This window comes from Lepus europaeus, chromosome 2 (genome assembly GCF_033115175.1).
Source record: "Lepus europaeus isolate LE1 chromosome 2, mLepTim1.pri, whole genome shotgun sequence".
In the NCBI taxonomy this organism is placed as follows: domain Eukaryota; kingdom Metazoa; phylum Chordata; class Mammalia; order Lagomorpha; family Leporidae; genus Lepus; species Lepus europaeus.
In genome coordinates this window covers 124,010,923-124,024,795 of record NC_084828.1, presented here as the reverse complement: position 1 = coordinate 124,024,795, position 13,873 = coordinate 124,010,923, and the positions used below count along the sequence as shown (strand labels likewise).

The 13,873-nt window shown below is 35.8% G+C and overlaps 1 protein-coding gene across 1 annotated transcript in view; it reads left to right on the top strand.

The window, feature by feature from the left end:
- The window catches only part of LEKR1 (leucine, glutamate and lysine rich 1), a 215,314-nt gene that overhangs the window by 85,797 nt on the left and 115,644 nt on the right, over positions 1-13,873 (top strand). Inside the window, exon 6 of the mRNA XM_062178384.1 lies at positions 3,899-4,084. Coding sequence (XP_062034368.1) covers positions 3,899-4,084 — 186 coding nt within the window. The remainder of the gene's footprint in view (positions 1-3,898; positions 4,085-13,873) is intronic.

Below are 13,873 nucleotides of genomic sequence, written 5' to 3'. Positions count from 1 at the left end.
GCACAGATTTCAACATTTTTTGCAGCAAAATTGTTTTAATTCTATTTTCCAAGAATGGTCTGAAGTACCCATATATAAGGAACTCAACAAAGTTAACAACAAAAGACAAATAATCCAGTCTTAAAATGGGTAAATAATCTAAATAGACATTTCTCAACAGAAAAAATACAAATGAGCAACATAGACATTTAAAATGCTCAGGGAATTTCAAAATGAAACTGCAATGAGATATCATCTTACCCTAGTTAGAAAGGCTATTATTAAAAAGAAAAAAAATGCTGGTGAAGATATAGAAAATGGAAACTCTAATACACTATTGGAGGGAATGCAAATTAATATAGTCATTATAGAAGTTCCTCAAAAATTGAGAATCATTATTTCACTTTTGGTTTGATATCAAAAGGATATCAATCAGCAAATGAGAGAGATAATTGCACTCCATGTTTGCAGCAGCACTATCCACAATAGCCAAGATATGGAGTAGACTGAGGTATCTGTTGATGGATGAATGGGTAAAGAAAATACATTGTATATGCCGAATAGGATATTATTCAGCCATAAAGAAGAATGAAATCCTGTCATTTGTAGCAAAATGAATGGAACTAGGGATCATTATGAAATAAAATAAGCCAAGAACAAGAAAAATGCTTCATGTTGTCACTAATATGTAGATACTTGAAAAAGACCTGAATATAGTAGTGATTTCTAGAGGTTGAGAAGGAAAGAGGTAGGGGAAATAGAGAAGGTTGGATAATGGGTTCCAAAACACAGATAGCAGGATTATGTTCCACTGTCCCACAGCACACACAGTTGACAATAGTGTACAGTGATGTGGTACATGTTATAAAAAACTAGGAGATTTCAAAGACTCCAAACATAAAGAAGTAATAATGAGATGGGAATGCCAACTACTTTGATTTAATCAGTATATGTCATATAAAGTGCCTTGAAATATGCTGTGCCCCATACATACATGCACTTATTATATGTTAACCAAAAAAAATTTGTGGAATGTAAAAAATTAAGATTATATATAAAGAGACTACTTAGAAGCTTTTCTCAGCAATGCCTTTACTAATTTAGCTCCAACCATTCACTTTAGTATCTCATGGTAGAAATTTGGGGTAGATAAAGTGAATAAGAGGGTACAGCGATTTGGCGTAGTGGTTAAAGCCACTGCCTGCAGTGCCGGCATCCCATATGGGTGCCGGTTTGAGTCCTGGCTGCTCCACTTCCAATCTCGCTCTCTGTTATGGCCTGGGAAAGCAATGGAAGGTGGCTCAAGTCTTTGGGTCCCTGCACCTGCATGGGAGACCCTGAAGAAGCTCCTGGCTTCAGACTGATGCAGCTCCAGTTGTTGCTGCTATTTGGGGAGTGGACCAGTGGATGGAAGATCTAGCTCTCTGCCTCTGCCGCTCTGTAACTCTGCCTTTCAAATAAATAAGTAAATCTTTAAAATAAAAAATAAAGTGAATAAGATACTATCTATGGCCTAAAATAACTTGTAGTACAATAGCAGGTCACGTGAGTGCATATTTGATCAGTGCAATACAGTGTAAATTGGTTTCAGTTCCAGAAAGATCAAGATCAAGATCATGTCCAGATTTCTAGAGGTAGCCTTTGAACCATGGTAGGCAAAATGTATGAGGACAGGAGGACTTTCTTCGTGGATGATCCTGAGGCAGAGAAGTGAGTGCAGGGGCCAGTATAGGTCGACATGGGGGAGATCATAATTTCTGAATCCCAAATTGGGACAAATAACAGACAAGTATGACATTGTATAATACTGAAGGCAACTTGAATCCTTGACACCAGGATTGCTGTAGGTACAGGAGTGTTTAGTCTACCATGGATGAGTTAATTTCCTTCCATTCAGTTTTCTTTCCTAATTTTATGTTAGGAACATTATACCTCCTGTTACTTTTGGAATCTTGCTGTAGTCTTCCATGTGTAAGAATATATTTTACAAATAAACTTGTATCACAGATTCTTGCTCTTATAATGTGAGATATAAAGTCACACTGACATCAGTAGTTATTTTAGAGACTGTAGTATATGCTGACAGAGGCTGTTAACCTAAGCAGTGTCGTTTTGGCAAATAATAAATTGGTGACAGCATGTGTGTGATACTCTGTGGTGTCATGCTCATTTAAACAGACAGTGACACTGCAGTACAGTTGATTCAGCCACATAAGCTGGCTTTATGGCTACAAAAATACCCAGACTTTTTTGGTATGAAGGAAAACTCTCTTAGTTTCTTTTTGTCCTTTTAAAAAACTTTATATACTTGTTTTCTCTAACACAAATGGATATATAGTCCTAAGATTTTTAGAATATAGCTATTCTTATGGGAAAAACTTCCCACATAAAGGAATCATTGTATTATAACAGAATCTCATTTGTTTGATCCTTGCCAATTTATTTCTCCAGCTGTTCCATTTTTATGTGTAACTAAAAAGTGAAGAAGGTACCCTTGGGCACACACCCCAGGTCTCCAATAAATGACACTTTTTCTCCCAGACACACTTTCTGCCCATGTGTACTCATCAGCATTTGATGATCTCAACTAAAATACCTGGGAGGAGCTTCTTGGGAAAGAAAAGGTTTATGTCAGGAGATTCACAGCCCAATATTGAGTTCCATGCTGAACCTATCACACAGCCCAGCATGGGCTGACCAAAGAATTAGCCAGATATTCATGTAGATCACATCCTCATCAGTTCAATTAAGTGTGGTTGTACAAATTTTGTAGTATTTTATCATTATTATTTGTGTGTATTTATATGTTTTAATGGTAGTTTATGGCAGCAGTGAAGGGGGAACTTGATACTTATTATTCTTAGGGATAATACTCTTCTCATGAAATTGTATAAAATTAGCACATTTAAATCCACTCAGAACTGTGAAGACATATTTCTATTAAATTTATTCTAAGTAGATAGAATAAAGACAAATAATTGCAAAGATGAATTCTGGTCTTGTTTTGGGCAGAAGAATATTAGAATTATCAAAATATAATTATTAAATAATACTTTCTGCCCATCAGTTTATTATTTTAAGGGACTACCTCTTTTCAAGTCCTTTATATACCTAATGCCTTTTTTCGTAATTTGTATGGAATGTGTCGTAGTTACTCTCTTAGAAATGCTACCCAGCCAGCTCATGCTAGCACAATTAAATTTTCCTCTTTGAATCTTCATGCCAGGAAAACACTGTAATTTCACTAAAACCCAGAGCATTACATAGATATTATGTTATTCACTTATCTGTGCATTTGTATTTAGAAAGCAGAACATACTATCTTTCTTTTTTTAAAGATTTATTTATTTTATTTATAAGTCAGAGTTACACAGAGAGAGGAGAGGCAGAGAGGAGGTATTCCATCTGATGGTTCACTCCCCAGTTGACTGCAACAGCCAGAGCTGTGCCAATCTGAAGCCAGGAGCCAGAAGCTTCTTCTGGGTCTCCCATGCGGGTGCAGAGGCCCAAGGATCTGGGCTATCTTCTACTGCATTCCCAGGCCATAGCAGAGAGCTGGATTGAAAGTAAAGCAGCCGAGACTCGAACCACTGCCCATATGGGATGCCGGCGTTTCAGGCCAGGGCGTTAACCTCCTGTGCCACAGCGCCTGCCCCCTTATTATCATTCAAATACAAATTACTGGCTAATAAAAAACTAGTGCAAGATTTCATGCATCATTTAGTAATACAACAATTTTTCTTCTTTTTCAGAAGCACTACTGAATTTAAATTTAATCTTTTGGTTAGGTGTCATTATAATCTCAGAAACCTCATCTTGGTTTTCAGTTGTTCTTTTGCTAGAAGAAACTAACCAATTTTTGGTGAAATGTTTTATGATTCAATGTTGCCTATTTATAAACTTTGAATTTTCTTTACAGAAATAGACAGATTAAATAAAAGCTTGACAGTGTCCCAGAGAAGTAAGTTATGCCTTGAAGAGGAAATGAAAAATCTGAAATTGTTGTCAGATGCAGCCATATTGAGGTCTCAGCAGATTGAGACATCTAAACAACAGGAAGTAAGCTTGCAAGCCAGATGCCATGAATTTCAAAAAGAAGTACTAGGTAAAGAGAATTTTTTATTGTTATTAGCAACTAGATACAGTAAGGAAATGCCTGAACTATTTTCTTAGAATCACAACCAAATCTTGTTTTAATTGTTTTGTGTTGCAGATATGCCTAGTCATTAGTAACTGATGATAACTGTGTCTGTGATTAATGTTTGCTGTCAGCCCCTCCATTTTGCCATTGAAAGTGCTAAGACTTAAGTGGATGTATTAAAGACATTTCAAGTACAAAGTAAGATTTCAGAAAAACAAAGTGGAAGTTACTTGGGTATATCCTTATCCCCAGGGGTTAGTGGTTTAGGGTAGTGAAGGAAAATACATTGTATATAATGAATCAAAATTTTTTGTTTTTATTTTAATACTTTCTAAAAGTGTTTTAAAATTATGCAAAATGATAAAATTTTAAGAACCTAGTGTTGAACATACAATGATTGATTCTGGTGCTCTCTATACTTCTTTTATTGTCAGAAAACACATGGCATTAAATTTACTATCTCAACCATTGTTTGTTTTCAAGATTTTTTTTCTTTATTATAAAGGCAGAGTTACAGAGAGAGAGGAAGAGAGGAAGAGAGGAAAAGAGAGAGATCTTCCATAAGCTGGTTTACTCCTCAAATGGCTGCAATGGCTGGGGCTGAGCCAGTCCAATGCCAGAAGCCAGGAACTTCGTTCAGGTCTCCCAAGTGAGGGCAGGATCCCAAGGACTTGGGCCATCTTTCACTGCTTTCACGGGAGCATTAGCAGGGAGCTGGATTGGAAGTAGAAAAGCGAGGACCCAAAGCAGCAACCACATCGGATGCTGGCATTGTTGTGACTTAACCCTCTGTGCCACAACACCAGCCTCAGTCTCAACTATTTTTAAGTGTACATTTCAATAATGTTACTGTATATGCATTTTGTACAACGGATCTCTAGAAATTTTTCATCTTGCAAAATTGATTTTTTTCTACCCTCTCATTCTTGGCAGCTACATTTCTACTTCCTGTTTCTACATGTTTGCCTTTTTTTAGATTCCACATGTATGAGATCGTATAGGATTTGTCTTTCTGTGTCTGAGGTATTTGACATAGCAAATGTCTTTGAGGTTCACCCATGTTCTCACAAATAGGATTTCCTTCTTTTCAGTTACTTTCCACTTTCTGCCACTAATTTGACTGTTATGAATAATACTGTGATGAACAAGGGTATGGAAATACCTCTTAGAGACCCTGTTCTGAATTCTTTCTGATATATACCCATAAGTAGGATTGCTGAACCATATTCTGCTTTTAATATTGTGAGAAACATTAGTATTTTCTATAGTGGCAGCACCATTTTATGTTCCCAGCAGAAGTGTATAAGAGTTGCAGTTTGTCTAAGTCTTCTCCAACACTTATTAAAATAACTTCCTTTGATAATAGCTATCCTAATGAATATGAAATGATACATCACTATAATTTTTTTTATAATTCTATTTTTCCACAGATTTTCATTTTATCTTTTTTTCCCAACTTTTATTTAATAAATATAAATTTCTGAAGTACAGCTTTTGGATTATAGCGGCTTTTCCTCCCATAACTTCCCTCCCACCCACAACCATCCCATCTCCCACTCCCTCTCCCATCCCATTCTTCATCAAGATTCATTTTCAATTATCTTTATATACAGAAGATCAACTTAGTATATACTAAGTGAAGATTTCAACAGTTTGCACCCACACAGATACACAGAGTATAAAGTACTATTTGAGTACTCGTTATACCGTTAATTCACGTAGTACAACACATTAAGGACAGAGATCCTACATGGGGAGTAAGTGCACAGTGACTCCCATTGTTGATGTAACAGTTGACACTCTTGTTTATGACATCAGTAATCACCTGAGGCTCTTGTCATGAGCTGCCAAGGCTATGGAAGCCTCTTGAGTTCACAGACTCCAGTCTTACTTAGACAAGACCATAGTCAAAGTGGAAGTTCTCTCCTCCCTTCAGAGAAAGGTACCTCCTTCTTTGATGGCCCATTCTTTCCGCTGGGATCTCACGCACAGAGATCTTTCATTTAGATCATTTTTTTGGCCACAGTGTCTTGGCTTTCCATGCCTGAGAAACTCTCACGGGCTTATAGCCAGATCCGAATGCATTAAGGGCTGATTCTGAGGCCAGAGTGCTGCCATTCTATATCGTTATAATTTTTATTTGTATTTCTCTTATGATTATTGGTGTTGATCATCTTCTCATTTACTTGTTGGCCATTTATACATCTTTCTTAAAGAATTGTCATTCAAGTTCTTTGCCCATTTTTAAAAATGATAATTTGGGCCCTTTTGTTGTTGAGTTGTAGAAATTCTTCATAAATTCAGGACATTAGCACCATATTAGATATATAATTCTATTCCATAAATTGCTTTCTCACTCTTTTGGCTGTTTACTTGGTTGTGCAGAGGTTTTAAGGTGTGTTTTCCATTGAGTGACATGTCTAAGAAACATTGCCACATTCAATGTCTTAAAGTTTTTTCCTGAGTCCTTCTAATGGTAAACACGTTTCTAGACAATCCTCCATTTTTCCAAATCAAAATAATAAAATTTGTGATGGGGGATACCTAGAGCAAGGTTTTTAAATTTCTCAGTACCTCAAAAGGAATGAATGTCTTGCTAAAAAGTCTAGGGAGTTTCATTTTACCTGAAGGCAGTAAGGAATAATTGAAAATTGGTTTTCAGGAGAATAACATAATAAAAGCAGTGTTTTAGAAAAATGAACTCTTAACAGTGAATGGAGGAGTTTTGAACATCAAGAGATTGTAGCAAATATCTTTTGCAGTAACCAGTTCCTAAAACTAAACATAATAAACTGAAGTAGGAGAGAAAAGTAACATCTTTCAGGTCCTAAGTGTGCTAATCACCATTTTAGCATTTTGTATAAAAAAAACCTTTGTCTGTTTTCACAATAAAATGCAGATATAATTATTACATCTTGCAGAGGAGAAAAACCAAGGCTCAGAAAGTATCATGCCTGATGCCACATAGCTGGTAAGTGTCAGTGAGTGGAAGAGAAAGCAAACCTAGTTGGGCTTCAAGGCTCATGTTTGTCTCACTGTGTGTACTTGGCCTTCTCCATGGCCATGAACAGAAGACTAAGATAGAAGTAGGGTTGAGAGTACTACTCAAGACCAGGGAAGTGATGAATATCTGAGTAGACAAGAGAAGGAAATAGCAGATGGCTCTGACCCACTTGTTCTTGGAAGTCTTCAATGACGGGAGTACACTACAGACTAGGGAAATCTGGAGAGACGCCAATGTTAAAAGAAAACAATGAGTCATCGAATCAATTTGGTAGCAATGTGAAACCAGATAAAACTTTTAAAATCAAATTAAGATGAAGTATAATCAGGTATTTGTATTTTCTGTGAATTACCTATTTATAGATTATTACAGTTTTCTCTTATGTTATTGGAATTTTTGATAACCTAACAGGAATTTGTAGACTGTAATTGTCTTCTATATAGTTGGAATTAGATTTTATGTTTGTATTTTGGTCACATTCTTTATTTTCCTTCATTTCCTACATTCTTAAATATTCAATTTTTTTCTAATGTCTAATTTGTCTCTGGACTTTTTTATGTTATCGTAAGTTTTCATTTGGTATGATCAAACGATCTGGTTAGTCTTGGTTACAACCTCATACCGAAAGAGTCTCCTCTTTAAGTCATTAGGTCATTTAAGAATTTATTTTTCATATGATCTAGGATATATTCTTATTCTTTTTCAAAATGAATAGTCCATTGTATTGTATAGTATGAGAATACTTCAAAAAATTCATGGGTAGATGAAATTAAAAGATACTTATTTTGGTGCAAAAATATTTGAAATCCATGCATAGTTTTTTCATAATACACATTTTCCATAAGCTTTTAAAAAATCTCTAATATGCATATATGTAACAATATTTTTGTGCCAAAATTAACATACCTTTCAATTCCATTTTCTGTGTATAAAACATTTTTAAAAACGTGTATACTTTTTTCATGTTACACATTTCTATGAGCTTTTTGAATACCTCTCATAAGTAATCCATCCTTTTCCTACTATATAGAACAACCATCTATCAATCCATCTTTTTCTCACTATATAAAACTATCATCTATCAAATGTTAATATTTATCCTGGTATCTATTGTTGTATTCTTTCTTCTACTCTTCTAATCTGTTACATGTTCCTATAGTATATGGCATTGAATGGAGTCACTTAATAGCATGTTTTATGGGTGCTGTCTTTTCTCTCTCCCCTGCTGTTAATTTTCAAAATACATACTTTCAAGCAGTCATTCTTCCATTTGAACTTTAAGATAATTTTATTATCTCTAACCCAAAGCTGCTGATAGGTTCCTAGTAAAGTTTTTCTCTCCCTAATCTTTAACCTTTCTACTTTTGTTACATACAATTATTCTTCCACATATACGTTAAGATAGTTTTTATTTAGGGCCGGCGCTGCGGCTCAGTAGGCTAATCCTCTGCCTTGCGGTGCCGGCACACCGGGTTCTAGTCCTGGTCGGAGCACCGGATTCTGTCCCAGTTGCCCCTCTTCCATGCCAGCTCTCTGCTATGGCCAGGGAGTGCAGTGGAGGATGGCCCAAGTGCTTGGGCCCTGCACCCCATGGGAGACCAGGAGAAACACCTGGCTCCTGCCTTGGGATCAGCATGGTGCACCAGCTGCAGCGCGCCAGCCGCGGCGGCCATTGGAGGGTGAACCAACGGCAAAGGAAGACCTTTCTCTCTGTCTCTCTCTCTCTCACTGTCCACTCTGCCTGTCAAAAAATAAATAAATAAATAAAATTAAAAAGATAATTTTTATTTAATTCTAATGTCATCATGGATTCTAATTAGAATTGCATTCAATTTATATACTGATTTTCGGAAAATGACAATTTTAGTAATTATAATTTTTAGCAGCATTAGTAATATTGTCTTTTTAATATTAAAAAAGGCTTCTCATTCAAGAATATGATATGTGGTCTTATTTCTTTAAGTCCTGTTTTATGCTCCTTAATTAGATTTTATCATTTTACTTAAATTTATTCTTTGCCATTCTTGTTAAATTTGTTATATTCTTGTAATTTTTCATTCATGACTCTTAGATTTTTCTAGATCCAACTACCAAAAAAGTTCATCTATTCTTTTCCAGTGTTTATATCTGCTACTTTTCTTATCTTTTTATAGCTTATTAAATTTATTTTAACCTCTGAGACTGTTTTAAATAATGTGATGGTGATGTTCATTACTCATATCTAATTCCTGATTTTAATTGAAATTGGTATTTCACAGTTGAAACTAGATTTATGTTTGTCTTTTGGTCACATTATTTTCCTTCAGTTCCTATTTTACTTAGATGTTTTCCTAGAAATGCTTTTAAGTTTTGTCAAATGCCTTTTCATCACCTATTGATAAAACTCCATGTTTTTCTTCTTCAACCAACTTGCAAAATGGATTAATGTTGGTAAATTTCCCAATAATGAAGCACTTTGCTTATGTGTAATAGACCCTACATTACTTCCTTTTAATATATTGTTCTCCACATGGTATATTTTATGTATAAGTTCTATACCCATATTCATAAGTGAAATTGGTCTATCAGATTTTATTTATTGAAGGGGCCCTAATTTTATCAGGGTTTTATTTTAAAATTAAGTGAATTTTATATAAAAGTAGGCTAAATAACATTGGATTATCTGTTCTTTAAAAGTTAGATAATATTCAGTGTGTTTAGGTAACCCAAAATATTTAGGTGAAATTCAGTTATGAAGTCATGTAATTCACCTTTTTCTCTCTCACTAACAGTCTCCAAAATTTTCTGTGGTAATTTAACTATTTACTTTTCACATCTCCTCAAATTAGTTTTAATTATTTACATCTTGACAGGAATTCATCCTTTTTTTAATGTTACAATATAAACTTCATAGCATAAGTAGCATATAATATTCTTACCTTTAAAATTTGTCTTCTGTCTGTGATTATACCTGATTTCTGATTTTTAATCTTGTCAATTTTATCTTTTATTATTGATCAGACTTACAAGGGCTTTATTGTTTCTTGGCCTTTTCAGATACTTAGTTTTGGTATCTTTAATGTTTTCTACAACTTTTATTTTCTGTATGAATTTGCACTTACATATTTATTAATTGCCTCTTCTTGGTATCTTTTTGTTCTTTTTTTTTTACTTTTTAAGTTTTTGAAGGTGAGTACTTATTTTTTGTATTTATCTCTCTATTTATTTAAATAATAAGGACTCTTCAGGGTACAGATTTTCCTGAGTAAAACTTCCTATCTCATAGCTTTTAATATGAATCATTCTCCTTTTCAATGTTTGACAAATAATCTATAATGTTTCATTTTTTTTATTTGATGGCAGAATTATCCAGGAGTATATTTCTTTATTTCTAAGTATTGTTTTGGGAAGACGTTTTTATTTATTTAACTTTAGAATATTTTGATTAAAGAATGTGATTTACAAGAATTCTTTGAGTCTAAACTTTTCACTATGTTTAGTTATATAACTCTTATATTCCTTCAAAATACAAAATGTACTATACTAGTGGTTAAACTCTGTAATAAACATACAATTATTCTTAAGTGTTTAAATTTTAACAGAAAAGTGAACCCTGTTAAATATAAGAGTGGGAAAAAGAGAGGGAGGAGATGTACAATTTGGGACATGCTCAATCAGACTTGCCCCAAATGGTGGAGTTAGAAACGTGCCAGGGGATTCCAATACAATCCCATCAAGGTGGCATGTACCAATGCCATCTCACTAGTCCAAGTGATCAATTTCAGTTCACAATTGATGACTCTAATAGGTATAAGAGTTAAAGGGATCACACAAACAAGACTAGTGTCTGCTAATACTAACTGATAGAATCAAAAAGGGAGAGAACGATCCAACATGGGAAGTGGGATACACAGCAGACTCATAGAATGGCAGATGTCCTAAATAGCACTCTGGCCTCAGAATCAGCCCTGAAGGCATTCAGATCTGGCTGAAGAGCCCATGAGAGTATTTTAGGCATGGAAAGCCAAGACACTCTGGGGAAAAAAAAAAAAAAAAAAGAAGAAGACCTAAATGAAAGATCTCTGTGAGTGAGATCCCAGTGGAAAGAACGGGACCATCAAAGAAGGAGATACCTTTCTCTGAAGGGAGGAGAGAACTTCCACTTTGACTATGACCCTGTTGGAATAAGATCAAAGTCGGCGAACCCTAAAGGCTTCCATAGCCTTGGCAACTCATGACTAGAGCCTAGGGAGATTACTGATGCCATAAACAAGAGTGTCAAATTGTTAAGTCAACAACAGGAGTCACTGTGTACTTACATCCCATGTGGGATCTGTCCTTAATGTGTTGTCCAATGTGAAGTGATGCTATGACTAGTACTAAAACAGTATTTTTACACTTTGTGTTTCTGTGTGGGTGCAAACTGATGAAATCCTTACTTAGTATATACTGAATCGATCTTCTGTATATAAAGATAATTGAAAATGAAAAAAACAACAACCTGGTGTTAAATTGGAAATTGCATAGAAAATTAATTTTTTTTAAAATATATCATGTAGGATCTCTGTCTTTAATGTGCTGTACACTGTTATTTAATGCTATAACTCGTATTCCAACAGTATTTTTTCACTTTGTGTTGCTATGTGGGGGCAAACTGTTGAAATCTTTACTTAATATATACTAAACTGATCTTCTGTATATAAAGAGAATTGAAAATGAATCTTGATGTGAATGGAAGGGGAGAGGGAGCGGGAAAGGGGAGGGTTGCGGGTGGGAGGGAACTTATGGGGGGGGGGGGAAGCCATTGTAATCCATAAGCTGTACTTTGGAAATTTATATTCATTAAATAAAAGTTTAAAAAAATGTACTATAATAATTCCCTACTAGATGGTTGTAACAGTATCTTAGATGTAGAATTCTAGCATTCTACTCTATAAGTAAAATGTAAATGTCAATGAGACCACTTCTAGCTTTCAGTGTTGCTTTTAACTTCCAGTCTACTGCAACTCTGGTTCTTTTTCCTTTAGAGTAATTCCTTCGTTTTCCTAGAAGCTTGTTAGGCTATGTGTTTTCCTTTCCCCCTGCCTTCATTCCTCGCCCCCTCCCCCTATCACTCTGTCCCTTTCTGTTTCTCCTTGGGCCTCAGGTGCGTGCAGTTGGATCATTCATAATCTTTGGTCTGTGATACACTGAAGTACTGGCTAAGATTTTATAGACTATATTGAATAGAATGTTGATTGTAGGTATCTTTGTCTCATTTATAGTTACGCAAAAATATAATGCTAAATGACTTTTAATCAGAAATTCTACTAGAGATGTAAAAGTTTCTAGAACTGAAACAATGTGTATCAAAATGTACGGAATATGGCTGAAGTAGTGCTTTGAGGAAGACATACAAACTTAAATACATAAAAAGAAAAGATTAAAACCAAAGAACATAGAAGGAAAAAATATAACAAATGCAAGAACAGCAGTCAGTAAAATAGAAAACAGGGATACAATAAAGAAGATCAACAAAACAAAACATTGCTTTTAAACCAGCAAAATACACAAGCCCTGGCAAGTTTGGTCATAAGAACATAGAAGGTACAAGTGAATGCGCTGAGGGAGGCAGTGACTAAAAAAATTAGAAATTCCTATAACTAGAGAATAAACTGAAACAATATCTTTCCATGAAGAAAAGGCCAAATGGTTTACAAGGAAATATACCAGATTTTCAAGAAAAAGAATCCTAATTTTAGGTAATTTTTTAAAAAAAAGATTACTTATTTATTTGAAAGTCAGAGTTACACAGAGAGAGAAGGGAGGCAGAGAGAGAGAGAAAGAGAAAGAGAGAGAGAGAGAGATCTTCCATCCACTGGTTCACTCTCCAATTGGCTGCAATGGCCGGAGTTGTACCCATCTGAAGCCAGGAGCCAGGAGCTTCTTCTGGGTCTCCCATGTGGGTGCAGGGGCCCAAGGACTTGGGCCATCTTCTACCGCTTTTCCAGGCCATAGCAGAGAGCTGGATTGGAAGTGGAGCAGCCAGGACTTGAACCGGCACCCATATGGGATGCCGGTACTGCAGGCGGTGGCTTTACCCACTATCCCACAAATTACCCTTAGGTAATTTTTTTATTAAAGATTTGTTTATTTATTTGAAAGTCAGAGTTACACAGAGAGGAGAGGCAGAGAGAGAGAGAGAGAAATAGAGATAGATATTCCATCTGCTAAATCACTCCCCAGTTGACTGCAACGGCCAGAGCTGCGCTGAACCGAAGCCAGGAGCCAGGAGCTTCCTCCGGGTCTCCCACATGGGTGCAGGGGCCCAAGGACTTGGGCCATCTTCTGCTTTCCCAGGCCATAGCAGGGAGCTGGATGGGAAGTGGATCAGCCAGGACTTGAATTGGCACCTATATGGGATGCTGGCGCTTCAGGCCAGGGCGTTAACCCACTGCACCACATCACCGGCCCCAGGTAATATTTTTAAAGAATCTGAAAAGTAATCCACTTCTCAATTTATTATACAAGACCAGAGTAACCCTGTTACTAAAACCAGACAAATATCTAAAAATAAAAGAATAAAATGTGTATTTTTTTAGAAAGATTTTTTTTTTTATTGAAAGACTTAGAAACACAGAGAGAGAGAGAGAGAGAGAGGAGGAGGAGGACAAACAGTGAGACAGAGAGAGAGAGAGAGATCTTCCATCTGCTGGTTCACTCTCCAAATGGCCACAATGGCCCGGGGTAGGCCAGGCCAAAGCCGGAAGCCAGGAGCTAGGAGCTGCTTC